This window comes from Balaenoptera physalus, assembly GCF_965194825.1.
Source record: "Balaenoptera physalus genome assembly, chromosome: 10".
Lineage (NCBI taxonomy): Eukaryota > Metazoa > Chordata > Mammalia > Artiodactyla > Balaenopteridae > Balaenoptera > Balaenoptera physalus.
Window position 1 is genome coordinate 10499718 of NC_138889.1, and position 27840 is coordinate 10527557.

At 45.9% G+C, this 27840-nt stretch overlaps 1 protein-coding gene across 7 annotated transcripts; it reads left to right on the plus strand.

The window, feature by feature from the left end:
• Window positions 1-1771: 1771 nt before the first annotated feature.
• SCN3B (sodium voltage-gated channel beta subunit 3) lies at window positions 1772-26402 on the plus strand. 7 transcript variants are annotated; one of them, XM_082410929.1, is made up of 7 exons: window positions 1772-2947; window positions 4244-4323; window positions 11155-11318; window positions 13676-13901; window positions 18089-18227; window positions 21918-21997; window positions 22364-26402. In XM_082410929.1, the coding sequence occupies exons 2-6, from the start codon at window positions 4269-4271 to the stop codon at window positions 21979-21981; spliced, it is 648 nt and encodes a 215-aa protein (XP_082267055.1). In that variant the 5' UTR covers window positions 1772-2947; window positions 4244-4268; the 3' UTR covers window positions 21982-21997; window positions 22364-26402. The 7 variants fall into 7 exon arrangements, with proteins under 7 accessions (XP_082267055.1, XP_082267053.1, XP_082267054.1 ...); XM_082410927.1 differs by lacking the exon at window positions 1772-2947 and adding an exon at window positions 3437-3549; XM_082410928.1 differs by lacking the exon at window positions 1772-2947 and adding an exon at window positions 3571-3821.
• The last annotated feature ends 1438 nt before the right edge of the window (window positions 26403-27840 follow it).

The following is a 27840-nucleotide window of genomic DNA, read 5'->3' on the forward strand; positions in this document are numbered from 1 at the left end:
AAGTGCTACTCTAAGAAGAAGTCATTTAAGGCAAGAGTGGAATGATAAGAAACCAGCCACAGGATGAAGAGCAGCCTGGGCAGAGGGGACAGCTCGTGCAAAGGCTCTGTTAAGGGGAAAGAGCTTCTTATGTTTGAGGCACATATTTAAAAAGTCAAAAGTAACTGGAACACTGTGGACAAGACAGGGAATGGCAGACGTGAGGGTGAAGAGATAGGCAGGGCTCAGGGCAGGCCTTGCTAGACCGTGGTGAGGAGTCTAGATTTTATTTATTATTTTATTATTCAATGAGATGCTATTGAAGGGCTTCAAGCAAGAAAGGTACATGGTCTCACAGAATACAAAGAGTGCTCTGGCTACTGTTGGTAGACTAGAAACTACAGTTTCACCCTCAACTGTAAGGGGAAGATAATCATCAAATTGGGAAAGGTAGAAAAATAAAAATAAACAAACAACAACAACAAAATCCCAGCAGAAAAGGATTGAAGCTGAAATGGCAGAAAGGAGGAAGGGATAACTTAATTTAAATGAGTTAAGAACTCTCAGAACAAGGCCAGAGGTGCTTTAGGGAATTTAAGGTACTTGTGAAAGTGTCTGAGAGCTACTGCCAAATATCAAAGGTAATGTCAGAAGACTGAAGAAACCAAATGCTCCTGTTTTCAATAGAGGAGAGACAGGGGAGTAAAATCCTCAAAGTGACTATTTAAAATGGGATTGGTAAATATTTTTAAAAGAACATTGTGATTATTAGGAATCAGCACAAATAGACCTAAGAAAAAATTAAGCCAGTTCCTGCTGCCATAGTGGTGATGGCTGTAGTGTAATGGTTGATGGAATTATCAGACTGAAAATATTTCAGTCACTCTATGTATTTGGGTGAGACTTTGAATAAAATCATAGAATCTCAAAGATGACTGGAACTTTATCAACAATCCGTTCCAAATTTCTAACCTATAGAAGATTTTTTCTTTCTACAACATCCCAGTAATTCTTTGGATAACAACTGCTTGAACATAACAAAAGGTAATTCATTCCACTTTGGAATGGTTTGAAATGTATTGCTGAAAATCTGTTTCTATGTAAATGTAAACCTCTCCTATCTGGATCATTATAAGCTTAATTCCTCTCACATATACCCTTCGTTTTAAAATTTCAGAATGTGTTATGTTACAAATACGGAAAATAGGGAGATATGTTTGGGTATTTATTTGTGATTGAGCAATAATACCAAAGAAGTCTAATTAGTCAAACTAGAATAAGGTCTCTAAACTCGTGCCAAAGAACTCTTTTTTTTTCTATCCATTTAAAAAAATCTATATTTGAAAAAAAAAATCTATGTTTGGATCAAGTGATTATCAAGCCTAAAGATGAAACAAAGCTAAAGAAGAGAGATGTCGGATGATTAAATCTGGATTCAATACAATTATTAATAGCATGGGATAATTGGTTGAAACTAATACATTTTTAAAAATGAATTAATTAATTAACTTATTTATTTATTTTTGGCTGCGTTGGGTGTTCGTTGCCGTGCACAAGCTTCCTCTAGCTGCGGTGAGCGGGGGCTACTCTTCTTTGCGGTGCGCGGGCTTCTCATTGCGGTGGCTTCTCTTGTTGCGGAGCACAGGCTCTAGGCGCTCAGCCTCAGTAGTTGTGGCGCGCGGGCTTAGTTGCTCCGCGGCATGTGGAATCTTCCCGGACCAGGGCTAGAACCCGTGTCTCCTGCATTGGCAGATGGATTCTTAACGACTGCACCACCTGGGAAGCCCTAAACTAATAAATTTTAACAGCAATAAGCACAGAGGTGTCCCCCCCCCCCGCAAGATTCCCTGTATAAGTACAAGATAACTCTGCAACAAGTTGAGTGAAAAATACTTAGAGATTTTAACTGACCATAGCTCATTATGAGTGAGATATGGCTGTTAATGTAACTGAACAGACGTACCCTCTAAAGCAACTGTGGCCATAATTCTCCTGGATTTATGCTGGCAGACCCCGCAGAAAACATCAGTTCTTCTTTTGGATGTATGATGCCGACAAACTAAAAATCCTCCTGAGACAGTGACCAGGGTAGTTAAGGGTTGGAAACTACCAGAAAATACACTGGAAGAAACTTACGAAGCTTAGCCCCAAACAAAAAAAGTCTGGGGTGGGATGTGGGGAAGCATAGCTCTCTCTTAAGGAAAACATTTTGCCGACCACTTAATGGAGTTCGGGGAGGAAGGAAGAGTGTACAGAATTCAACTGAATATAAAGAAGAACTTCCTTAAACATTAGGAGGGACTGACTTGTGAAATAGTGAGCTCTCATCCCTGACAAAGGCCAAGGCTGTTCATCAGGAATGTCCTTGGGGGATTCAAGAATTGGAAAGGAAGTTGAATTAAGTCAACTTCTAACTTCTCATCCAGGTCTAACACACCGTGATTCAAGGGCTGGCCTTCAAAACAACATAGAGTATGGCCTGGTGGCTCCCTGCCCAGGAAGAAGGACATTCTGTTGCTCTGTGATATGTTAGGAGGGAGAATTTCCTGCATATGGTTCACTTACAGTCAGCTGTTACTCTGCCGTTCTGTTTTGGAATATCAGTGTCAAGCTTCCCCTTTTGGAAAGGGAGCAGTAGGGAATGAGAAGAAGGGGGGAGAGGTTCTTGTATTAATCGTTCACTCGGTTCCAGGCATTCCTAATCTATTATGTCAACTTGAGTTTATAACTAAATTTAAACGTTCAGGTTTCCCTTCCAGGGATGAGGAGGAGCAGTGAAACAGCTGCTAGGACTAGGGTGAGGCTAATAGTTGGAAGAAGCCAAACCACAGTCTATCTGCTTTTAAACTTAACAACAACAACAACAAAGTGATTAGAGCGAGGGGGAGTTGCTCCACCCCCCAACACCGCTGCTGCACAGACGTTTGGATCACCTCGTAAGCCAGTGAGGAGGTGAACACGGGAACAGGTGCGCCTCCCTCTAACCCCGCTTCTAAGCAGGGATTATTATGCTGCGTTCAGGGTGCCCGGTACCAGTTAATCAAGGCTAGACAAAAGGATATACCAGGAGGGGATGGGGTCGGGGGAGAGAAGCCAGGAGCCATGTAGCATGTACATTGCAGATGACATCATTGAAAGAGATTTGGCCCTCCTCTTCCCGGAGCTGGAAGCTCGCATGTCTGTGCAGGAGCCAGAGTGGGGTTGCTTGGCGGGGGGTGGGGGGGTGTGAATTGGTGAGAGGAGGCGTGCCGGTGCTGGGGAGAGGTGTGGAGATGCGAAAGGGAGACCTGGAGACAACCGGCGAGCAGAGAAATCGCGGGGGCTGAGGTCTTTGCGCCGCTCCGAGCTCCGCCCCTGCGCTCGGCAGCCGCGCTCGGCCCTGAGAGGGGCACGCCTGTTTGGGGGTGGGGAGTATTGCACTGGGGTGGGGGGGGGCGGGTAAGTGGTGGCGGTGGCGGTGGAGAGCCGCCTGCGCATGTCAAGGCTGACGGTGCACACACGGTCGGGGCGCCTGGAGAAGGGCCGCTGGTCACCCGCCACCCAGGGTCCGGGCCCCTGCACGATCTGCAGGCGAGCTCGGGGACGGGGCCCACCCACCCCACCTCTCGATCGCAGGCCACACAGAAGCTTCCGCCTCCTTCCTGGCCCCCCTCCGGACCTCCCCGGGGAGGCTCGGCGGGTGTGGACCGGACTGAGGTGGAACGAGTTCTGTAGCTCAGACGGCAGCCCCGGTGGTTTCGGGTGTGAGGGCAGGCCCAGCTGGAGAAGCCGATCAGGGCGGACGAAGCCGGCGCTCCCGGGTCTGGGTGGATCCTGGTCGGAGCGTAACTCTTGGTAGGGAGGTGAGAGGTGGATCAACATGGACCCCTCCGGCAGCGCAGCCGCCTAGAGCCTGCCTGCCGCTCACTTCGGAGCTGAGCTTTCCCCGAGGCTCAAACAGGGGAAGCAGCTGAGCGACTGGAATTGGAAGTTCCGGGTGGGCGGGGAAGGCTCTGTCCATGGTGCTGATCCGGATCCCAGCAACGGGCTCCGGGGAGAGCGCGCCAAGCTGCCGATCCACTCCCTCGAATTGGGGCAGTCCGCTAGGGTGGCTGGGAGCTGAAACCCCCGCCCGGCTCAAGAAGCCCGCAGAGCCTCCCCAGTCAACGGCACTTGGCCCTTATTTCAGTCAGAAAGTCGCCCCCTTGGAGCAGTTCGTCCCAGAGGGTTTCCTCGAAAGTACTGAGAGGGAGGAGTTGTTGACCCAGGGAATCTCTCTGTTTAGCCCCGGAAGCCACCCGCTGAAAAAGATGCCTGGCTTCAACAGATTGTTTCCCCTGGCTTCCCTCCTGCTCATTTTGTGGGGTAAGTACCAGCACCCTGCCATGCGAGGTGCAGATGACAGTAATAATGCTAACAGTAATAACACTTCTTGATGTCGTTGGTGACAACAAGGAGCCCTGGTTGACTTCCCTCTGTGCACGTCTCCCGGACACGGGATCCAGAGGGGTTCCATGAGAGCTGGGATTTTGAGATTGGAAAAAGGCCTCCCCACTCCCGTGCTGCTTTATTCCTGAACCTCCCTTGGTGGTTTTTCCACCCTTCCTCCCGTTTCCTGTTAATTCCAAAGTATTTTTTCCCTTTCCTGTAGCTGAAAGAGCATGCAGTCACATTCATTATTTAAAAATCTCGGTTACAGTTACATTTCATTTCTCAATGAGGTCTTTGAATTAATTTTTATATATTAAAAAAATCTGGATGCGTGCATTTTGAGAGTGAAACTAGTTGTTGATCCATCTGTTTAATTTCAATAAGTAAAACAGGCTTCAGCCATTTGCAGCTATATATTAGATAAATAGGCACCTGGGAATTGCATCTTTCTTCTTTTTCATGAACACGTGGAATTAAGGTGCTTTGGTGTTTGGGGGGCTGAGTTTTTTTGCCTTTAAAGATAAATAGGTTCTTGTTTGTCTGCTGCGAAGGAGTGAGGTGACCTTCTCCCTCCAAATAAGGGAGTCCTATACTTGCAACAGTAAGGCTGAGCAGAGTGGTGTTAGAGATGGGCTTGGAGTGGGGTGTCTGCATGTGTGTAGTGGGAGTTAATGAGTCTACATGATAATATCTGAATGTGTGATTGAGAGAATGCTTTACTGTGTTGATGTATGTCTCAGGGTCTGAATGTGTATGCTAGTGTATGTCAGAGCATGTTAGTATGGGCATCTGCATGGATTGATGAGGATATAGTAGTGTGTGTGTGTGTGTGTGTGTGTGTGTGTGTGTGTGTGTGTGTGTGTGTGTGGTTGTTGTGTAGTTATGGGCATTTCAGTCTTGGTAACTTAGATCCTCAGGTCAAATATAGGTGCTCTCCAGTTGATAATTGCTTTACATGATCTTAGCTACATTCCTCCATGTTAAAAATCAATAACCAGTATAATTAGATGTGAGCATGCCCACCTGCCTTACTGAAACTAGGTATAGGATTATGCTCTATGGTTGGCATGGAACTCATTCTGCTGGTGCAGTGGCAGATATGCTGATGGGAACAGCCTCTTTACCTTCGTATCACTTTATTAAGCCTCCAGGACTAACTCTGGCTGCCAGCATTATCTGGATTTTGCATGTGACCAGAAGCAGAGCCAAGCTTCCTGTTGAGACAGGCTGGGAAGGACAAAGAGGGAGAGTAATGCCAGTCCCAAGGGCAGACTCACCGCCACCCATCCCCAGTAGAGTAGATCAGACCTGAAGATGAAACAGACATAATAGGTTGCCAATGATCTCACCTGCTTTGAAGACTTAAGGCTGTGATGTCCTCAGGGGAGGCTAAGACTAGGGGGCTTAGGAGAGGTTAGTTGGGCTGTATAAGAAAGAGCATGAGTAAAGCAATGAGAGATGAAGTTGTAGAGAAGGTTGGGGTGAGATTCTACAGAGCCTTTCTTCCCACACCCTAATTTAAGTTTTTAGCATATTTGCCTGAATTCTAGTGGAGGGGGAGAGCACTCTATAGGCCAAGGACCTTTTGACTAGGACTTACAAAGCCTGGATTGGAGTCTTAGCTCTGCCACTAGCTTGCTATGTAATAACCTTAGAGTATTTTGTTCCTCATATACGTATATTTGGAAATACATAAGTTTGGAAATTGGGGCAGATGATATCTAACGTCCCTTTTAGCTGCACAATTGAATGGTGGGGAAATATTTACAGAATATTGCTAAAATAGGCAGAATGCCCATCCTCCTCCCCACCCCTCAATTCCCCCACAATAAACCTTTGGAAGAGTGTGCATATTACACCTATCCTTGCCCATCCTCAGCTTCTGTATGTTGGTTCACCAAATTGAGAAGCTGCAGAAGGGAAAGAGAGATAGATAGTTCAGGAAACCTTGCCAGTAAATGTAAGAGAGAGGGCCTCACTTCACAAATGCAATATCTTTTTATTTGCATGTAATCCCAGCATTGGAAAGCACTTAACTTAGATGTGTTCACCCTTCCCAATATGAATGGAATTTTTTCCATTCTTTTATTTTCTGCATGAATTGAACAAAATTCCCTTATTTCCTTCAATAAAGTATATCATAATAATAATAATAATAATAATAATAATAATAATAATAATAGAACCTACACTTGCCTTGTGCTTTCCAGTTTACAAAGCAATTTTCAATCTATTACTTCTTTTGGTCCCCAGAGCAATCCTATGGTGGTAGTCAGGGAAAGCAGTATTATTTCCAATTTAGAGATGAGAAAATGAGTGCAGGGGAGGGGAAGGGACTTGCTAGAGAACTCTTATCTCTTGATTTCAGTCTTCCAGGGCTTGTTCTAGCTCCTCTTATGGACATACGTGCTGCTATACAGGATTGCCAGGTGGGCGTCTGTCTTCTTCTCATCCCTCTTTGGAGCCACTCTTCCACTTCTCTCCCATGCCATTGCCTTTCCTAGGGCCTTACTCATTCTTTACCTCCTAGTGTCTTCTCTGTTTTTCCTCTCCAGGTCTACTCTCCCAGGTGTCGGTTGTGTCGGGGAATGTTTTCCTCTCTTCCCCCAGTAACCCATTTTATATCCCATTCTTTCAAGGCTCTGCTAAGTGACTGGCTAATCTGATAGACCAACTCATTTCAGGGAGTTAATATCTACAAATAACATCATTTATTACCCCCTTTTGGAAAGTATTTACATTCTAATCAAAGCCTTTATTTTCTTAGCATTGTAGAGCAAAGTCAAGAGGAGCAATATAGCAATAACCAAAGAAGAAAAAGATTTGGGGTTATTAGAGGAGTTGATTACATACACATTACTATCCACCTGATAATAGATTGATGCTATTCCTTAGTTAAATATAATCATAATTAATATCTTCTTCCTTCTCTGGTTTCCTCATTATTACTATAGACATTGAAGAGGAGACCATGGGTCAAATGATTTGGTCAAGATTATTCCAGGAGTTTATTATTTACAGTCAGCAATGTGGGTTGAATGTCTACCATATGTACAATCTTTTCTTGGATATCTAGAGGATTTCTTGGAAAGAGAGGCAATAGTGTACTGGAGACTTACAGGGTGGAGAAATATACTTTACCTTTTGGTGGAAGGAGCAGCAAGTCATATTGCAAAGGGAAGGCAAACAAGGATGAGAGGGTTCTGTGGCCATTTTGCAATGTTCTATCCAGGACCTCATGAATTAAATTGACCTCATGAGCTGAGTTCTTTCTTAGGACTTCAAACTGGACTTTGGCAAGGAGAAGGCGATCAGTGGGGCTTGCTGTCTGATGATACCTTGGATTACTCAGGGGCAACTCAGAACAAAGAGAGGCTGCCGTGCCCTACTCACCATCCTGACTGCATGTATTCTGCCTTCCCTCCTTTAACTATAAATGAACTAACCGTGTTTATATTTAAGACCAACTCATCTACTTGTTCACTAGAGGCTATCACCTCTCACCTATTCAAGGATGTTAGTCCAGCAAACCATACACTTTCAAGCCCCAGCAGCTCTACTGTTATCTTCATCCAAGCAAAATCATTGAACCACCTCTCAGTCTGATCACTGTACCAGCCTCTTAACTGTTCTCTTTGCTTCCACCCTTATCCTTCCTCACCTCTTCAGTTTATTCTCAACATAGCAGTCAGATCATGTAATTTTGTATAAATCATGTCATTCTTCCACTCAGAAGCCTCCAATGCTCCCATGTCACTCAAAGCAAAAGCCAAAGTTCTAATTGTGGTCTGCAAGAGCAGCCATGATCCGGCTCTGGCTTATTTCTCCTGCCTCATCTCCGTCTACTCTCACTTTGTGCCCTGTACTTTATTGTGCTTTTCGCTTTTGCCAACACACTCCCACCCTAGGGCTCTCGAGTTGCTATCTCCTCGGCACACCTTCACACAGATATTCATACAGCTTGCTCCCTCCTTTCTTTCCTTCAACATCTGCTCGATGTCACCTTCTCAGTGAGTCTCTGATGATTCTATGCACACTCTAACTCCTCTGTTCTGTTTTATTTTTTCTTATAATTGCACTTATTGCAGTTTAATGTTGCTTATTTTCTCTCTCCTTCCACTGGAATGTGGGCTCCATGAGAGCAGGGATGCTTTCTGTTTTGTCCCCTGTTGTGTTCTCAGTGCCTAGAGCAGTGCCTGGCACACAATAAGCACTCGATATATGTTGAATGAGTGAACAAACAAATGAAGGAAAATAACATTAACGAATGTACAAAGCACATTCGAAGAAATCATCCCATAGAATTTGCATGACAAATCTATTAGATAGATATTATTTTCAGCATTTTGTTGATGAATAAACTGAGTCTCAGAGAGGTTAAACAGTCTATCAAACTGGGAATTCTCTGGCGGTCCAGTGGTTAGGACTCTGCGCTTTCACGGTAGGGACCTGGGTTCTATCTCTGTTTGGGGAACTAAGATCCTGCAATCTGCACAGCACGGCCAAAAAAAAAAAAAAAAAAGTCTATCAAACCCAAGCCTTCAGTTGCCCAATACCGTCTTTCTTCTGCCTCTATAAGTGTAACTGTACATTCCTTGGTACATTTTCCTATTCTTCTCTGAAGTCATCATCATTGAACTAACTCATCTTTACCACGTCTCATTAAATATGAATGTGCCCCAAGGCTCCCTGCTACATGGGGCTCTCAATGCACACTCTACACCTCTATCCACTCCCAAACTTTTGCACAAAACATGCTTTTTTTTTTTTTTAAACCGGGCCTATACTCAAGCTTTCAAACTCTTCATATTCTGAAAATGTTTCTGATCAGTTCTCTCTAGATATGGACCCTCCCCCGATTAAAGTGATGACCTATATGCAGAAGCAGGAGAGCCTCTCGCAGGCTGCCTGATAAAACCACCCCCCGCTTGTTGAGAGTTTTAAAGCCAATAAAATTTATTTTACCTTGATATGTTAAATTTTATCATAGTGCCTCTAGTTTTTAAACTCTATGTCTAAAAATTAAATTTGCTGCTTTCTGAGTCAAATATTTCATTTTTTGACTCATAATTAGTCGGTCAGTCTCATTTTAATTTCTAAATAAAACTTTTCTCTGCTTTTAGAAAGAACTGTCTGCCAGTAGAGGAACAGACTGACCATTCACTGTGGACTATTTTTTAAATTACAATGTGTATTATTTCATTTTTTAGGGGTTCTGTTTTTATTATTAATGAGAAGGTAGCCTCAGAAGGGGTTAGAAGTTCTGATACAAGAATCGTTGGTTAAAAAAAAAAAAAAAAAAAAAAAAGAATCGTTGGTGATTCATCTCACTTTTGAATCTTCTGTATAAGATGCAAACTCTCTTACCAAATAGTTTTTTGCATTTGTTAACAGCTTCAGCACCAGAAAAAAAAAATTTTTTTTTTAAGTTGAGTTAGCTTTACTTTCTTGTGACTTTTGGAGTTGGACAGAATCTATTTTCTCTTCCACAGGCCAACCTTCAAATGTTTGAAGACAGGTGTGTCGGTGTTCAAGCTAAGCACCCCCGGTCCCCCCTTTGTTCTTACCAGACTTTGCCCCCAGACCCTTCTCCATCTTGCTTTCCTCTGCACATGCGCTCGTTGAAAACTTCCTTTTGTACAATGTGACACCCTGAACTGATCATAGTGGTCCAGATTTGCTCTGAACCGCACAGGGGGACTGCCCCGCCCTTGTCCTGCAGTGTACATCTGATAACGCAGCCCACGTTTGCACTTGCTTTCTTGGCAGCCACGTCCCACTTTTGATTCATTCTGAATTTTCAGTCTGATGTACTTACCCTCTGTAATGGGCCATGAGCTTCTAGAGGGCAGGAACTATAAGTCCAGGCCTGCATGTGGCCTCCAAGGTGCCCCCCAATCTGACCCCCCCTCCTCATTTTGTTTTTGTTTTTTACTTTTTTTTATTTTACTTTTTTATTTTTTATTTTTTAAATTATTTTCTCTTTTTCCCCTTCTCATTTTTAACTGTGTGTCTCTCTCTCCTCTTTGGGTGAAGATCATCGCCCCAGCCCCGTGGTCAGCTCACCGTTCTCCTCCTTGCTTCTCCATCCTCCACCATGCATCAGAATTACCTACATTTTCCATAAAACACAGATATGATTACGTCTCTCTAAGGCTTTAAAACATGTGACCCCTCCTATTGTGAAGGGCATACAGAGGTCTTCACAACATGGGTCCAATCTACCTTTCTGGCCTTAAGTCTCACCATCCTTCTCTTCCTCTCTTCCCAGCCCAGCCAGGAATAACTGCCTCTCCTCTAGTGTGTCACTCACCATGGTCTGGTTTAACGACAGGAGTATGTGTTCCCTGCTAGACTGTAAATGTCTTTAGGGCGTGAAGCGTGTTTTATTCATCTTTGTATCTCAGCGTCAGGCCTGGCATAGAGAAGATCTCTGTGGGTGCTGGTGGAACGAAGGGGTGCATGGGTGGTTGATGGATGGATGCATGGGTGCCCTGTTTCCCACCTTGACTCTAAGTCCTTGAGCGCAGAGCTGAGGTCCGAGCTGTACCGCATCCCTGCTGCTTCCGGGGAGGCTTTCAGTCAACGCTGCCTCATCCCTGCCCGTTGTGAGAGGGTGTACCTGGGGATAAACGTACATGTGCACGCTATTTCCAGTTTGTCTCATGATTCTGCCTTCTCTGTCTCTCCTCCCTCCCTCCTTGGTCTCCACTGCCTCTCCCCTAACACCTCCTGTCCCTTCCCTGGGGTCCGGGCTCTCCCCAGCTGGCGTCTGCTTCCCTGTGTGTGTGGAAGTGCCCTCGGAGACGGAGGCCGTTCAGGGCAATCCCATGAAGCTGCGCTGCATCTCCTGCATGAAGAGGGAGGACGTGGAGGCCACCACGGTGGTGGAATGGTTCTACAGGCCCGAGGGCGGTAAAGATTTCCTTGTATGTCTGACTGCTGACTCTGCCCTTTGTTTTGCTGGCCTCTGCCATTGTGTGCCTGGCTCCCGACAAGTCTGGGGAATGACATCTGACAAACACCGGCTCTTTCTCTCCAAAGCACTGACAGTTCCTCTGCAGATCACTGACAGCCTTAGTTTAGCCCAGCCTCTGGGAAAGGAAGGGCTCCAGGCCAGCTCTGGGCACTCCCGGTTACAAGCAGGGTAAGGAGGAGAAAGGCATAAATAGTATTTAGAGCCTGCTGTGTGCCAGTCACCCCACTAGGCACTGTGCAGGTGTTTTCATCGAATCTCTGCACCATCCTACTGGATGGATTATATTCATAGAAACATTGAAATAACTCCAAGGGTCATTAAATGAGATAGCATAGGTTAACTCATTTAAGTCTCACAATCTCAGTGAAATAAGAATATCAGGCACGACCAAAACTGATGTGCAACTGGTACACACACATCAGTGGGTAAAATATTCAAATAGTCCTATAGTGGTTACTTGTGCCAAATCTCCCAAGTGGCTTCATCACCATCCTTCCCACTAGGAACCTCCAGACCTCCCATGATGTAGGAACTAAGGGATCAGCCATGGCCAATGTCAGTTCTGATGGGTTGGTGCCAGTGCCAAAATGGTTGTCATATACTTTGAACAACAACTTGGGGATGACCATTATTCACACTGTCGCTGTCTTTGGAGCCAGGCTGCCTGGGATTGATTCTTGACTCCACAACTTATTTTAACTCTGTGTCCTTGGACAAATTACTTAACGTCTCTCTCTGTGCCTCAGTTTCTTCATCTCTGAAATGGGGATATAAGCCATAGCTACCTCACAGAGCTGTTACCAGGACTCATGTGCTATAATTTTTAATGCGTTGAGAATAGTTCTGGAATACAAGAAGTACTGTATAAGTGTTTGATAGAGAATACACACACACACACACACACACACACACACACACACAAATGGGGCAACTAAGGATCAAAGAAATTAAGTTAGTAAGACAGCTTAGATTTGAACCAGGTCGTCTGACAGCGGATACAAAGCCCTTTTTACTGCACTGCCTCATCTTCCTGGGGGCAAGTTTTTCCCCACAAAGACCTAATGGAGACACAACATTAGGATGAAATTGAGTTTTGCTTGCTCTTCTGTCTAGCTCTCCTAAAGCTGGACTCATTTCTCACTCGAGGCTGGATGTGCCATTCTGATGTGGCTTTGCTGCACTCAGGTGCCAGGCCTGGGACAGTAGGCTTCCTAGTGCCTGGCTCAGGGCTGACCACAACTGAGGCTACTGCGTAGGTTACAGGAGCCTGGACGTCTTGACCAGATGCAAAGGTCCTCACGAGCCTCAGGTCTGGTCATATGCCAGCTACCTGCTCTGCTTCCAGGCCTGCCCAAAGTGAGGAGAAGGTGACTCAGATGGAGGAAAAGGAACTTAAAAAACTGTGCTGGAAATACAGAACAACACTAATAGAAATTTTTGTGACAATGAAAACGTTCCATATTCGTGTTGTACAATTCAGTAGCCACCAGCCACAGGTGGCACTGGACACTTAAAATGTGGCTAGTGCAACTGAGAAACTGAATTTTACATTTTATTTCATTTCTACTAAGTTAAATTTTAATGTAAGTAGCCACACGTGGCAAGCAGAAACTAGATGGACCGCACAGCTGTAGAAGGAAGAAAAAAAAAAAAGCTATGTCAGAAGGTGGAAGTGTTTGAGAAGAGAAAAGTAGAGACCAGATTTCAGATCTCATTTTGCCCAGAGTGGAAGAGCTGACATGTGCACATTGGCTGGCAGCTCTCTGCTCACGTGGGCCACTTAAGCAGCCTGGGTCCCCTTCCTGTGGCCTGGCCCCGACTGCTCACATCCCCTCCAAGGGCACCAGCTCCGAGAGACACTTTTGGAGGCCAGAGCTCTCAGATGTCTTCATGACAAATGAAGCTGCCTCTCTGCCTTAATCTCTCCCCGGCTGCCCCCATGACACACCTTTCTCTCTTGTTCTCTCTGCCTCCTTCCAATCCTTCCTTTCTCTCAACTTCCCTCTCCTGATCTCCTGTACACTTCACTCACCTTCCTCTGTCCTCTTTCTTTCCAGCCCTCTTTTCCTGCCCACCCCTTCCTGCCGTGTCCATGTGCCCTGACACCTGTGTGCCTTTGCCCGTCTTTCCCTGTCTTTGCTCTCTTCCCTGCCCTCCTCTGAGCTGCCCATCCCACTCCCACATTTGGGAGCTCCTGGTAACATTGTCCCCGTCCCCGCATCCGAGCACCATTCTGGTCCTTTTCTCTGCCCTGTCCCCACCTCTACCCTGTCTTCTCTCCTACTCCCTCTGCTTCTCTACCTGCAGATCTATGAGTATCGGAACGGCCACCAGGAGGTGGAGAGCCCCTTCCAGGGACGCCTGCAGTGGAACGGGAGCAAAGACTTGCAGGACGTGTCCATCACTGTGCTCAATGTCACCCTGAACGACTCCGGCCTCTACACCTGCAACGTGTCCCGGGAGTTTGAGTTTGAGACACATCGCCCCTTCGTGAAGACCACCCGGCTGATCCCCCTCCGTGTCACCGAGGAGGGTAAGGCTAGGGCACAGGCTCCCTTGGGTGCGCTGCTCTCGGGGGAGGGAGGACAGCGGGTTTCCACACAAATGAGCCCCTTGCAGAATGCAAAACCCCATGTATCTGGAGTGGTGATATCTAAAAATGTCACCACTGGCTTGTCTTCCTGGGGCGGCCAGCTTTCTGCAAGCTGCCCGAGAGCTTGCCTCTCTGTGTCTTTCCTCAAAGCAGAAAGGCTTGGAGATGATAGTGCAGTAATCTTGACCCGGTCCGTGGACTCTCACCCTTAGAGAAAGAGGACAGCCTCCCTGAAGCCTAAAACTGCCAAGACAGTTACACCTACTCTGGCCTGCGCTGAATCTCCGACTCAATGGGCTCAGAGAAATCTCCTGAGGTTCTCTAGAGGTCATCTACCCTCTTGTCTGTGACTCATACAAACCTCTAAACCAGCGGTGCTCAAACTTCAGCCAGCCTCAGATTCCCCTGCAGGACTTCTTAAACCCGGGCTTTCTGATTCCGTAGGTGGAGCTTGAGAATTTGCATGACTAACAAATTGTCATGCTGCCGGGGACGCACTTGGAGAACAGCTGCTGTAAACCAAAGTCTGACAGTCTTTGTCTTCTGTCTCCCTGCACAGTAATCATACAAGCAACCCCCTCCCCATCCGTGGCGTCTCTCATTACATAACCTCACTTTCAGCCACGAGAAGGGGAAACGTGGTTTGCTCTCCAGTCTTTAAATTTTCCCAATTTCCCACAGCTGGTTCCTTGTTAGGCTGGGAAGTTCTTTCATCAACCTAACTCAAAAGTTTCTGTTGCGATCGAATCCGGAATCTTGAGGGTGAACTTAGAACTGTTCTTGTTCTGCTTTCAATGGACTCCTTGTTCAGAGCACTGTGGCTCCTCGCCCCTTGCAAATGTCCCTTCATGTGGCAGAAGAGTGATATATGCATCTCCCTTTGTGTTTTCTCACCCAGGCTAAATGAGGACTCCATTTTACTTAGCCCTTCCTAGACAATCTATTTCCAGCACGTTCTCAGCATTCTGCATCTGCCTCAAGATGCAGGTCAGTGAACAGGCAAAAGGTGTGGGGCAGGAAAGAAAGGAGAGGTCAGATTAAAGCCAGACTCTTCCTAGAAAAGGATGCCAGGAATCCCGACTTCCAGACCACAAGTGTATTTATTTTTTTATCGTGTTATGGTGATAAAATTCATGAAGCAAACGAGAGTGCACAGCAGAGTGAGCGATGTCATGATTTAGACAAGACGAAAACGGAAGGTAGGTCAATCCAGATGGTGCACAGGGACTCTCAGGCCACTTGGCTCAGACCTGATGAGCCTCTTCCCCTCTTTGAGCCCGTGTCCTCTTGTGTGAATCGAAGGGGTTGGACTGGGAGCTCTCTAAGCTATATTTCTGTTCAGAAGTTCCATTATCCTCTTCTGTTTACACACCTGTGCCCCCGGGGAAAGGGAGCCTGGCGCCCTCTGCTGTTCACCCTCGGGACTGTCGGCTGGTGACAGCCAAGCCCTAGGAAGCTGCCTCTGTCTCCACCTTGTGCTCTCAAAGGCTTTTGCCTCCAGAGACCTTCAGGCAGCCAGTGGAAAGGGTGGCAAAGTGGAGCCAGTCCGCCTGCCTGCCGGGCACCAGAGCCAGACTTGGGTAAGAATAGAGGGGAAACAAGTTTGTCATCAGAGCCACAGAGCCCCTTGGGACGTTAGGGCTGGAAGGAAGCTTGGCTCTCTTTCAGTCCAGGGGTCTGAACAAAGAGCTGGCATCGGAATCACCCAGGGGGCTTTCCTCCAGTGCCGACGGCTCCATACCACTGCTGCGGTGTGAGTGCAGCAGGCTGGGGTGCGGTCTGGCGAATGTCAGTTGAAGTGACTCCCAGGTGGTGGGAGGGTGCAGCTCTGATGCCTCATGTTGTGGCTGGGAGACAGAGCTCTGGAAGAGGAGGGCTTGCCCAGACATGAAGCACATTAGTGCCAGAAGCAGGACTGCGGTCCAGATCTTTGCCTCTATTAGCTGTGTTTCCACTGCCTCTTTTCCCTCCACCACCGCCCACTCCCTGCCACTTTTTCTTTTTCTCTCTTCCCCACCCCCTGTGACCCCTTTGGCAGCCCCCTGCATCCCCACCCCCAGATATTCACTGCTCTCATACTGCTGCACGCTCCACCGTGACACATTCCCCGCGTCTGCTCCATCCCTGTGGTCCCAGAGAATCTCCCTGCTTCTCTTTGCTCAAGCTGGACTGATCCTGGCGTAGGCTCTCACCTCCTGGCTCTAAGACAGAAATCTGAGTTCTCTTCACCGAGAGGTAAATAAAGCTGCTGAGGACAGCCTCCTGCGGTACTACTGCTGGCTACTGCATTTAAAAAGAAATAGGGGGCTTGAAGTTCAGCACACCGCAAACCAGCCCGTTCTCAGACCGTGAAAAGACATTTGATGTGTCCGGCGTTCTCCTGTGCCTCAAGCTGCATCTGTGACCTCCAGCTCCAGTTAGGAAACCTGGGTGATCCTGGAGCCCTTGGACTGCTTCTCTGAGGTGAAGGTCATGGCTGTGCCTATACTGTGCTTTTAATGAGCAAGGCCTTGGGGATGACTTATGCCCTATGAATAACCATGAATCTAATTTGCTGCTGAGAGCTCGCAAAGGGAGATGTGGCTGCAGCCTCCCTTGCCACTAGGAAGGAATATATGTCGGGACATTTGCCATGTATTATGTTTCATTTATTTATTTTTTTTAAATGAAAAAAAATTTTTTTTTTTTTTTGGCCGCACTGCACAGCTTGTGGGATCTTAGTTCCCCAACCTGGGATTGAACCTGGGCCACGGCTGTGGAAGTGCCGAGTCCTAACCACTGGACCGCCAGGGAATTCCCTATCATGTTTTATTTGTCATTTTTGTTGGTTAGGAAACAAGGAAGATCAATATTTATTTATATTCATTCATTCCACAAATACTTATTGAATACTTCAAGTATTCTAGGATTAGGCAACAGGCTGTTAATTCAGAAATAAATATGTTCTTAGTAAGCACACAGTCAGTAGAGAAGAGAGATAAATACATCATAGTACAATCTGGGAAGTGTTATAATAGATGGATGGAAAAGTGCCTGGAGAAGAACGTGAATAATAACTGCACGAGAAGTTGAGGAAGGCTTCACAGAGGAGGTGACTTCAGTGGAGTCTAGGAAAATGGTTGGGAGATTGAAAAGCAGGAGGCAATGTTGGGACAGAGGTAGCATTGGGGTGTGAGATACAATCTAGGAAGAGGGAAGAGAAAGAAGAAACGTCCACAGATCCCAAAAGACCACAGCGTGTATGAGTAGAGAGGTTTTGCTGGCCAACCGAATGGAAATGAGGTGAGGAAGGCTGCACAGCGAGTGGCCTCCTGTGCCCTGTTAAGAGAGTCAGGTCTCTATGCTGAGGGCGGTGTGGAATACTGGAAGGTTTTCAGTAGGGATACGGCAGGATCAGATCTGTGTTCTGGAAGTAGAACTCTGAGGACAGCCTGGTTAGTATGTGGAATTCTCCAACCCTCATTTCTGTTTGGGTTTGGGATGACCTGGAGGGAAGATGAGCTGGGAACGTCCTTGCTTCTCATCCAGACTTGCAGAAAACATGCTCAGGTCACTGGGCGGGCTGACGGCACTGTCCGCGTGGCCCTGTCCATGTTTTCCGACGCCCTCTTCCTGGGGATACCACACTCCACCACCCTAAGCTCAGAGGACAGAGTCGGCTGAACTAAGACATGTGCCTCACATCTGTGCAGACTTTTACATCTCACAAGGTATCTTTAAATACATTAGGTAATGTATGGTATTAATTATTATCCTCACTTTACAAATTAAGAAACTGAGTCTCAAATCAGGGAAATGACTGTTCACACACCAGGAAGTAGGAAAACTGGGACCCAGCTGTATGTATCTCACACAGCTCCAGGATTCCTTTCAGTGCTCTATGACCTCTTCCTCCCCCATCATTCTCCCTCATCCCTCCCTCCAGAGCATCTGAAGAAAGTCAGTGAGAAAGCTGACAGACAGGAGAATTAGGGGATATTAAATCTCATTGATACCCTCTTGCGTTCCTTTAGACCCAGTGCTTATTTAAGACATACCTAAAAATAGGCCTCGTATATCTCAGACCTCAGTGACAGCTCTGGGTTTGTTGGACATGCATATTGTGAGCCTCACTCTCCCCCTTGCAGCTGGAGAGGACTTCACCTCTGTGGTCTCAGAAATCATGATGTACATCCTCCTGGTCTTCCTCACTCTGTGGCTGCTCATCGAGATGATATATTGCTACAGGAAGGTCTCAAAGGCCGAAGAGGCAGCCCAAGAAAATGCGTAAGTCCAAAGATGCCAAAATAATGATAGCTCGCCCCTTCCGAACGCTTGCTCTCATAGTTGAGGTGGTGAGCAATTTACACAGTCCTCCACTTTCCTCACAACAACCTTTGAGGTAGGCAGCATGAATATACCCATTTTACAGATGTGAAAGCTGAGCCTGGGAAAGTTTGCCCAAGACCATTATAAGAGGCAAAGCAAGGTTTGACTTCGTGCCTGCTAACTCATGCCCTGCACTCTTAACCACTATGTAAAGCCCATCAGCTGCCACCACAATCCCATGACATTAGCATTATTATGACCATTTTATAGATGCTGAAGCAGTTCATAGAGCTTAAGTGGCTTGCTGGGGCCACACAGATAATGAGAGGAGAGGCTGGGATTTGAACCGAAGCCTGTCTGGTGTCCTTGCTGTTCCCGTCACATTCAGCTGTTTGCTGTAAACCACAGAGCTCGTCAGGCCACCTGGGCTCTGCTGTCTATTAGCTAAGGAGCTCCAAACACGTTCTTCCCACTGGAGCTTGGCCGTGATTGAAAACCCAGAAAGGGGCTCTTCTGCTCCAACGTCCAGACTGTACCTTGGCCATTTTCGCCAAGGCCCTAGTCACTCGAGCACAGGTAACAGATGATGGGGTCTGAGAGTCTAAGGGGCCATGTTGGCTTGTAATTTGGGGAGAGGAGAGAAAATAACCCTCACAGATTTACACAGTGGAGGCGATAAGCTAAAAACCCTAGGCTGTTATCACCTAGAAATGCTTGATAAAGTATCATTTTTCATGATATCTATGATCTCAGGAAAGTAAAAAATTATAACTGACCAGATAGAAGGAAAGAAAGGATATGCTGGGGAGGTTGTCATTCCTGGTGACCTGGGTGATCAGATTTCAGTGCTTGAGCATAGGAAGCGGCCACACTTGGACAGGAAGTACCCACACTTGGACAGGAAGTGCCCATACTTGGACAGGAAGTGGCCACACTTGTACAGGAAGTGCCCACAGCTGGCCTTGCACAAGAAACCGAGTTGGAACTGAGGTCACCAGTAGAGCCAGGATCCTCAGAGGGCTACAGTTCGTGCAAAAGATAGATCAGTAAATAATCATCAGTCCACCAGCCCAGAGAAAAGCCAAGGAAACATATCTATTTGGCCTGACTCCAAGTAGAAACATAAAAGATTCTTGAGAACTGGTAACCACAAGCCTGCTCTCACAATGTTTGGGATTTAAATTTATGCCACCCACATGATCCAGGAACCTCTAAACTGAGAAAATCAATAAAAAAAAATTAGTCCCCAGACAGTGATAACCATGTAGACGCAAATGAAAAACTATTCTGAAGGGACCCACTTTTCGCTGAGGCTTAACAGTGCTCCCCAGATAAAGCATTGATGAATCTGATTGCACAGTCTCATCCAAAACTAAAAGACACAGCAGGAAATAATCCAGCATGAGCAAGAGAAGTAACAAATGTCAGGATTAAACCCCAGGAGCTTCAGACACAAGAAGGACCTGGTGGAATATAGAAAATAAATTTGCTTAAAAGAGTTAAAACAAGAGGAGGAACCAAAACATAAGAATACAATAAGTTATTAAGAAAAAAGAACAGGCAGGTTTGAACAGGAATAAAGAAAAACCTGGAAATGAAAAATACAGTCAATAAAATTCAAAACTCAATGGATTGGTTCACCAGAGATTAGATACTGGTAACCAGAAGATAAACATAAGGAAGTTTCACAGAATGAAGCACAGAGATATAAAAAAATGGAATATCACGAAGAAATAGGAAGATGAAAATTGAGAAGATCGATTAGAAGAGAGAAAATGGAGGAGAGACAATATTCAGAGATACAGTGGCTAAGGAAAGGTATGACTCTTCAGATTCAGGTAGCACAATACGTCCTGAGCAAGATAAATACACATAAATCTAAACCTAAACACCAGCCATCTTTAAACTGATTAATGGCAGCAACTAATGCAACCTACAGCAAATATCATCTATGTTGTAACTTTAGAAGAACTGCCTATAATATTAGAAACATGTCAAGGATACCTGCTTCTATTCTATACTGGAGATCCTAGGTGGTGCACTAAGTAGATACAAAAAAAGAAAAAGAAAAAGAGTAAGAATTGTAAAGAAAGAAGCTAAATTATCATTCACAGACAATATGATTACCTATATAGAAAATCCAAGGGGATCTATAGACAAACTATTAGAACTAGTAAGAACATTTCATAAGATTGTTGATACAAATCAAAATATTTATATTTATAAATATGAAAACACCTATATTCCAGCCACAAAAATTTAGAGAAACATCTCAATATTTAAAACATTTTTAAAAATTCAATTACAATAGCAACAAATACTCTCCAGTACCTGGGAATAAATCTGATAAAAACGTGTAAGATATTTAAGGAGAAAATTACAAAATTTTACTGAAAGATTTGAGTTAAATAAATGAAGACTAAAGCCTCACTGTTACAAACATGGCAACTCTCTTCCAAATTAATCTGCAAATTCAGTAAAATTCCCATCAAAATACCCATTGGATTGTTCAGGGAACTTGATAAGCTGATCTTAAAAGTCATACAGAAGCCCAAAGGCTAAAACTAGTCTAAGCCAGAGGATGGCCAGATAGTAAATATTTTAGGCTTTTCAGGCTACAGAGGGTCTCTGTCCCCTATTGTTCTTTAGTTTTGTTTGTGTGCAACCCTTTAAACAAGTAACAGCCTTTATTAGCTCATGGGCCATAGTTTGCCTATTTCAAAGAACAATAAGTTTGGGGGAGGTGGCTGGTCGGACTTTTCCTATCAGATATAAAGATTTCTTATACAGCTATTAGAGTAAAGAGTTTATGATACTGAACTTCCCTGGTGGCGCAGTGGTTAAGAATCCGCCTGCCAATGCAGGGGACATGGGTTCGAGCCCTGGTCCGGGAAGATCCCACATGCCACAGAGCAACTAAGCCCGTGCGCCACAACTACTGAGCCTGTGCTCTAGAGCCCACGAACCACAACTACTGAAGCCCATGTGCCACAACTACTGAAGCCCACGCGCCTAGAGCCCATGCTCCGCCAACAAGAGAAGCCACCACAATGAGAAGCCCGCGCACCACAACGAAGAGTAGACCCCGCTTGCTGCAACTAGAGAAAGCCCATGCGCAGCAACGAAGACCCGACGCAGCCAAAAATAAAATAAATAAATTTTGAAAGAAAAAAAAAAGATATTTTCAAGACGTGGAATCGTCAAAGAAAAAGACAAATGTCTCAGAAGAAAAACTGGTAAACAAATGAAGTCATATTGCAGAAGTACAAACCCAAATTGCTTATAAACTTATGAAAAGATGCTCAACTTCACCAGTAATCAGGGAAAGGAAAATTAAAAGATCTATAAAATGTAATTTCCCATCCATCAGTTTGGCTGATTTAATCTAACAGTACTAAGTCCTGAGAACAATGTGGATAAATGAGAAGACTCATACATTGCTGGTGGAAGGAAAAAACAAAAGTAGTTATTATTCTAGTCTGCTGAAAGGGCCATTCTCATTTTCTCTTGGGTAACATGGTGAGAAGGAAATGCAGAGGTGTTCTAGAGACATCCTTTTTCCTGTGGCCCTTGCTTCTTCCCTTTTCCTGTGTTCGCACCTCTGGGTACAAATGCACTGATTTTCTTCCCCTGTCTCTCCTTCAACAGGTCTGACTACCTGGCTATCCCGTCAGAGAACAAAGAGAACTCTGCGGTACCAGTGGAGGAATAGAAGGGGGCAACCGGAGGTGATGTACAGGGAAGGGAGGGGCAGGTAGATAAGGAGGCAGGTTGTACAAGTGACCTTGACACCCACAAACCAAAATGACTTTAGATTTGGTCCCTTAGATTTCTACCCTACCCAGAGTCCCCACCCTCAGGGTACTTCTTTAATTGATGCCCAAGTAGTCATAAAGCTCTGTGCGAGGTTCAAGTCCTTCAGAAGGTGAATAGCTTTGGCCTGAGTGTTGGGGCAACTTGAACTCCTTACCCACAGTGACAAAAAATAATTCCCCATTCTCCCTCCTATGTAAGGATCGTGGATTAGGTCAGAGAGCCTTTGGCTGGGCTGGACTGGGCTGACAATTCTCAGTGAGCTGTTTTATCACTGGTAGGTGGCCTGAACACTGAAGCGCTGGCTATCCCATGTTCAGTGATGTCAACAGCGTCAGGAGGGTGCCCCAGGGGCCACATCACTTCCCTTCACGCGTCCATCCTTCAGTTCATTCATCATACATCCACTCACCTCTGAACTGTCACCTCTGACTTGCTAACTCCATCAGACCTCCACACACCACAAGACTTTGCCAGAACCGAGGAGCCAACATTTCTACACGACTCAACCTCAGCCTGCCCTTGCTTTCAAGCAAGCAGCTCCCATGCCAACTGGACCCCTCCCCTGTGCTCCACCCGACTTTGAACACGTGCTGGAGTCGGCAGATCCACGGGCCCCTTTCTTGCTGGAGCCGGCTCATTCTCCATTGCCGCAAGTGAATGGAGGTCTTAACGGAAGGAAGCTGGAGTGATTAGTTTGGGTTAAAGCAAAAGAGTGTCATGAAGTGGGATTCCTTGAAGTCAGTTTTTCTAAGTTCCTGGCCCACTTGGCTGGAGCATCAGAGCAAAGCATGCCTTTCTAGGCCCTCCAGTGATAGAAAGTTCACTAAGCATGGACGAAAAGGTTCTCTGGACCATGGTGCTCCAGGGCTAGATCCCAAGAGGTCTCAAAGGCCTGGGTTAGTGTCAGTCCTTCAAGAAGCCGAGGGCAGGGGACTTGGGAAGTCATACAACATGTTCATGGTGCTCCTGGGGCAACGTGTGTGTGCCTTGCCAGGGGAGCACACCACCGGAGATGGCTGGGTGCCACTGTTTTCCTGTGGGCACTGGGACTGAAATTCCCAAGTTCTTCCTCTCAAAATTTCTGTGGGTCAGTATTATTACTCATACAGGAGGCAACGGAGACTCAGACAGGACTCCACTGATAAGAGACTTCAAAGGATAAACTGGAGCAGATAGAAGCCTAGGGCGCTGTCCAGTTTACACTTCCCGAGATGGGATAATTTTGTTCTTGAAAAGACTTCGAAATTGAGTTTGGCCATGGCACAGAACTGAGTGGATTGCCTGGCTGAAGTTAGCTCTGATTCAGGTAATTAGAAATTGGCCGGAAAGGCAGAGAGAAGGATGGGAGGTAGATTTGAAGAATTTCTTTAGTGAAAAGATTTGTGAATCTGAGACGTCTTCCAGAAGGGGAACGCATCTGGGAATGGCATTTAACTAAGAAACATGTTTTTAGTCTGAGATAGATGATGGCAAACGAGTGACGTGATAGAGGAGGGACAGGCTAGATGGCTTCCAAATATTTCACCTGTGAATTCATAATGTCCAGTTTTTTGTTTGTTTTTGTTTTTCTCCCTAGATGTTAGGAGAGCAGATGAACACTGGAAACATTTTAGTCAATATCTCATGTTTCACTTTGAGTAACTGGTGTAAGTGTGGTGTCCTTCTGCACCTCGTGATGAGAGGGGGAAGGATGCTTTACGGGATGTGAGAAGATGAACGGGACTGGGATTCGAAGAACAAGATGTCCCTCAGATCCAGGGGAATCTATGGGGAAAGATCCCACTCTCTTGGCTTTGGGCCTCACCTGACAAACTCAGTTCATCTCTGCCATCCCTGGGAAAGCACTTGAATTAGTCCTTGTTCACATATTCGAGAGTCTGATTTTATTGAAGAAAATACTTTCAAGAAATTCAAGGCTGTTCTCATTGGTAATTTCCCACACTATCTCTCTGAAATAGGGGACAGAATATAGATTTTCCTTACTTTCCGGTGAGGAAAACAGGCCTGGATTACTGTGAGGTTTTCCCAGTCACGTGGCCGGTGGATGAGAAGCCTGCCGCAGAAACTACTTTCTACCACTCCACTGCCCTCTTGCTTCAGTGGACCACGCATCTAACTTGTGATCTAGAATGCACGCTTCCTTTTTTTTTTCCTTTTTAAAAGCCCAACTCAGATATTTCCTGAGTGATTTTTAATGAAGCTGAATGGTACCTCTCTTTTTTTCTTATCCTTTACAAGTAATCTTCTCTAGTCTTTTCCTCCTCCTAACTTCTCAACTCTTCTCATCTTTAATGCTTTCTTTATTAAGCTCTATGATTTACCAAGCATTTTAATTATCTTATTTCTTCTCCACAACTAGCTCTGTGAGGTGGATATTGCTAATATGTTAACAAAGGAAGAAACACACTGCCTGAGGCTAAGAAGCTTTACCAAACCATAAGCTCATATAGTTGGTAAATGGAGAGCTGGAATTCAGGTCTTCTGAGCCCTAGCCCAGCTCTCTTTCCACTGAGACCATAGCTGCTTCCTTTCCTCTTTTTTTTTTTTTTTTTTTTACTTCCATCTAATCTTTGCCTCTCTTGCTTGTCCTGAGATGTTAAACATCTTCGCTCACTCCTAATCCCACTCGATTGCTCCTCTACCACTTTGCTTCTTGGTCCGTGCTGAAAATGTGATTTAAGAGTCTTAATCTCATGTTCGTTTCCCCTTTCTCGTTGGTTTGTACCTCATTATTTCTCCTGAATTGCAATTAAACTCTTTCCTGGGAGACTTGATCATGACTATAAATCCACAAGGTACTGTGGTCACCAGCCCACTTCAAATCCTCACTCACTCCCCGTTCCTCCGCATATTCCTACCAAGGACCCAGATAAACGTGCACTGCTCCGGAAGCTTTATCTGGCATGCTGTTCTCATTAAAGGGCTTAGAAATGTTCTCAAGGGCTATCATCACTCTAGGAACCCCACCTGTTGTCTTGGTGCTGGATATTTCCCCTGACTGATGCTTAATAATACAATTCACTCAAGGCCAGCTCGGCTGGGTCTGGTTTTCCCTTCCCTTGGGCTTAACAGCCATGACCTTCATTGCTCAAGTCTGCTGGCCCTGTGAGCACCTTGCCCTACTGACCTTTGCCATCAGCTCAGCCCTGCATCGCAGCCCCAACGCCTGTGTGGAAATACCTTGACGGTCAGCGCCTGTCCTGACACTAGCCTTTATTTTCAGGCCATCTAAAAGCACTGTCCTTTAGAGTCACCACCCCCAAACACCCACACACCCGGATCTCTGATTCTCTGAGTTTCCGGTTTCTCCTTAGATGCCAAACTAGAAATGTTAGTAGGAAAGGAATTTTTCAAAGCAGGAATATGCTGGAAATATGTATAGAGCTATGAATGGTTAAGAGAAGAGATAGTACCTCCTTTTCTTCCCCCAAAACTATGGGATCAGAAAGGAAAATATACCCATCTCAGAATCTGTGAACCCACCTGACATAAATCAGAGAGAAAAGGCCGTGTAACTGCATCTTGGCAGGAAGAAGCAGCAAGGAGCTAGACCCATTTCAGGATATATCTTGGCTCCCCTTCCCAAGTGGAAATGGAAAAATAAAACAAAAACCACCTTCCTCTCCCCTCCTTTTGTAAATGAAAAGCCCCCAACCCAGTGAACCCTCCTAGTCACGGCAAATGTACCTGTGTAGTACTTGGTGCGCCATTACTCCGATCATGCATTCATTCTGCGTTTCAGCTCCCTCTCTGCGTCCATTACTCCGATCATGCATTCATTCTGCGTTTCAGCTCCCTCTCTGCGTCAGGCACCAGTCTAGACCCTGACTGTGCCCTGTGCTCTTAGGTTTTAAAAATATCATCATCCAAGCCTTTCCTAGTCTCTTAAAACTCTACCATGGTAGACGACTCATGTTTGGCGCCCCTCCCCTTACTTGAGGCTGTAGTAGGACCCAGGAGATGTACACTTGAAGCGAGTCTGAGCTGTAGCTCAGACTCAACCCCTATCATAGGCCAGCTAAGCCTCAAAGCTGGTATTACTCTTTTTTGGGCAGAGTGACAGGGAGGGAGGCACCGAAGGACGAGTGCTTGTGGGTTTGTGAGGCACCAAACACAATCAGCAAACTCGTACAGCCATGGAACTCGTCACCACGTTGTCACCTTCATGTGGCTTCTTCTTGACTTTCCACAGCCAAGCTTTTTCTGAACTTTAGAAATGTTGTTCCTGACCACGCAAGCTCTCAACAACCTAATGCCTGTACGCGGTGTTTTTCAGTGAACTCCCTGTTCACGTCAATAAAGTGTCTCTGAACCCTGCTGGCTCTGGTGTCGCTCCGCTGTGTGTGTCTGCTACACACATCATGGCTTCTACCTCCCTACCCAGCCCACATCAATCCCTCAACTCACAATCACTACCCACCTCCCCAGCCCACATCAATCCCTCAACTCACAATCACAGGGTATAGGCCCAGAGAATGAAAACTACATTTAACAGTCTAGAATTAAACGTGCTGTCTCCCTTCTTTCCTTCCCTACCCAAATACAAAGGAATCCAAGAGCCAGCGGGTTCTCACCTGAATGACATCAAACAAGCTGGGGAGGGGCTCCCAGCAAGGAAGACCTAGTGAAGGGAGGGGCCCCACTCCCTTACCAGGTTGGCTAACATGAAGGAAATAAAGCAACGCTGTCCCCCAATGTGTGTCTTCCTAGAAGTGCCAAGGCCCCAAAAGGGAAAAGTTACACAAGAAATTGTCACTGGGATTCAGTCTACCATACACTCCTAGAATAATACTACTACTGATTAATAATGATATAAAATCATTAATAATGATATAAAATTATCTTCATATAGTACTAGCCACTATACTAAGAAACACACACACACACACACATATACACACATATATTTTATGTTATCTCTAAAATAAACTGAGGCTGGCAGTAATGGTTGGGGCCCAAGGACACAGCTGGTAAATAGTGATGCTGCAATCTGGACCCAGATCTGATTCCCAAACTTCTTATCCATTCCACTTCATCAGGCTCCCGCCCTCCCCTGGGAAGGAGGTCCTAGATGGCTGGCTGTGCATGTGTGTCTGTGTGTGCCTGTGAATGAACACACGCCTTCAGGGCTTGCTGTGATCACACCCGGGAAGACCAAATCCATCTGGGACGATGAGGACTAACGAATCAAGCAATGAACACACACACCGTTTATTATATGTAGTTCAATACTTTTTTTCTTTTAATTCATACTGTACTTCCATGGCTCTAGCTACTTTACATTAAGATTTGACCGGGAAGCCTTGTTTGTCTCTAGGTACTAGCAGTTAAGTTTTTAGACCTTGCGCACAGCGCCAGGCAAAGTACAGTTATAGCTCCAAATACAGATGGCCAGACAACTCAATTGCAATCAACCTGTGTTCTTTCCCATATATGGCCCAGGGCAGGGGTTGGGGATGCTCCCTCTGCCTCACCCCACCCCCCACCCCCATGTCAGGATTCTCCAGGGGCCGCAATGGCCTCGGACCCATCCCTCCCCACCTTGGAGTCTAGGTTGAGTCGGGGGGAAAGCACCATGGGTTTGGGAAGATGATCTGGTCCATGCAGAGAGTGGTCTGGCCCTAGAGTGCAGGAGAGAGAAATGTGGGGAGCCACACACTGTTGTTGGCAAAAATGCTTGCTTTTACTATGCCATCTCAGTGCGTGGCACCCAAGCCCAGGGCCAACTCCCCAGACACAGCCAGCTGTCTTGCCT

Bases quoted from the DNA above. Each gene is read 5' to 3' on its own strand.
- SCN3B (XM_082410925.1), top strand. From the start codon at position 3,978: ATGGTGCTGATCCGGATCCCAGCAACGGGCTCCGGGGAGAGCGCGCCA. The intron at 11,319-13,675 runs GTATGTCTGACT...CTCTACCTGCAG, and splicing joins AGGGCGGTAAAGATTTCCTT to ATCTATGAGTATCGGAACGG. The intron at 13,902-18,088 runs GTAAGGCTAGGG...TCCCCCTTGCAG, and splicing joins CCTCCGTGTCACCGAGGAGG to CTGGAGAGGACTTCACCTCT.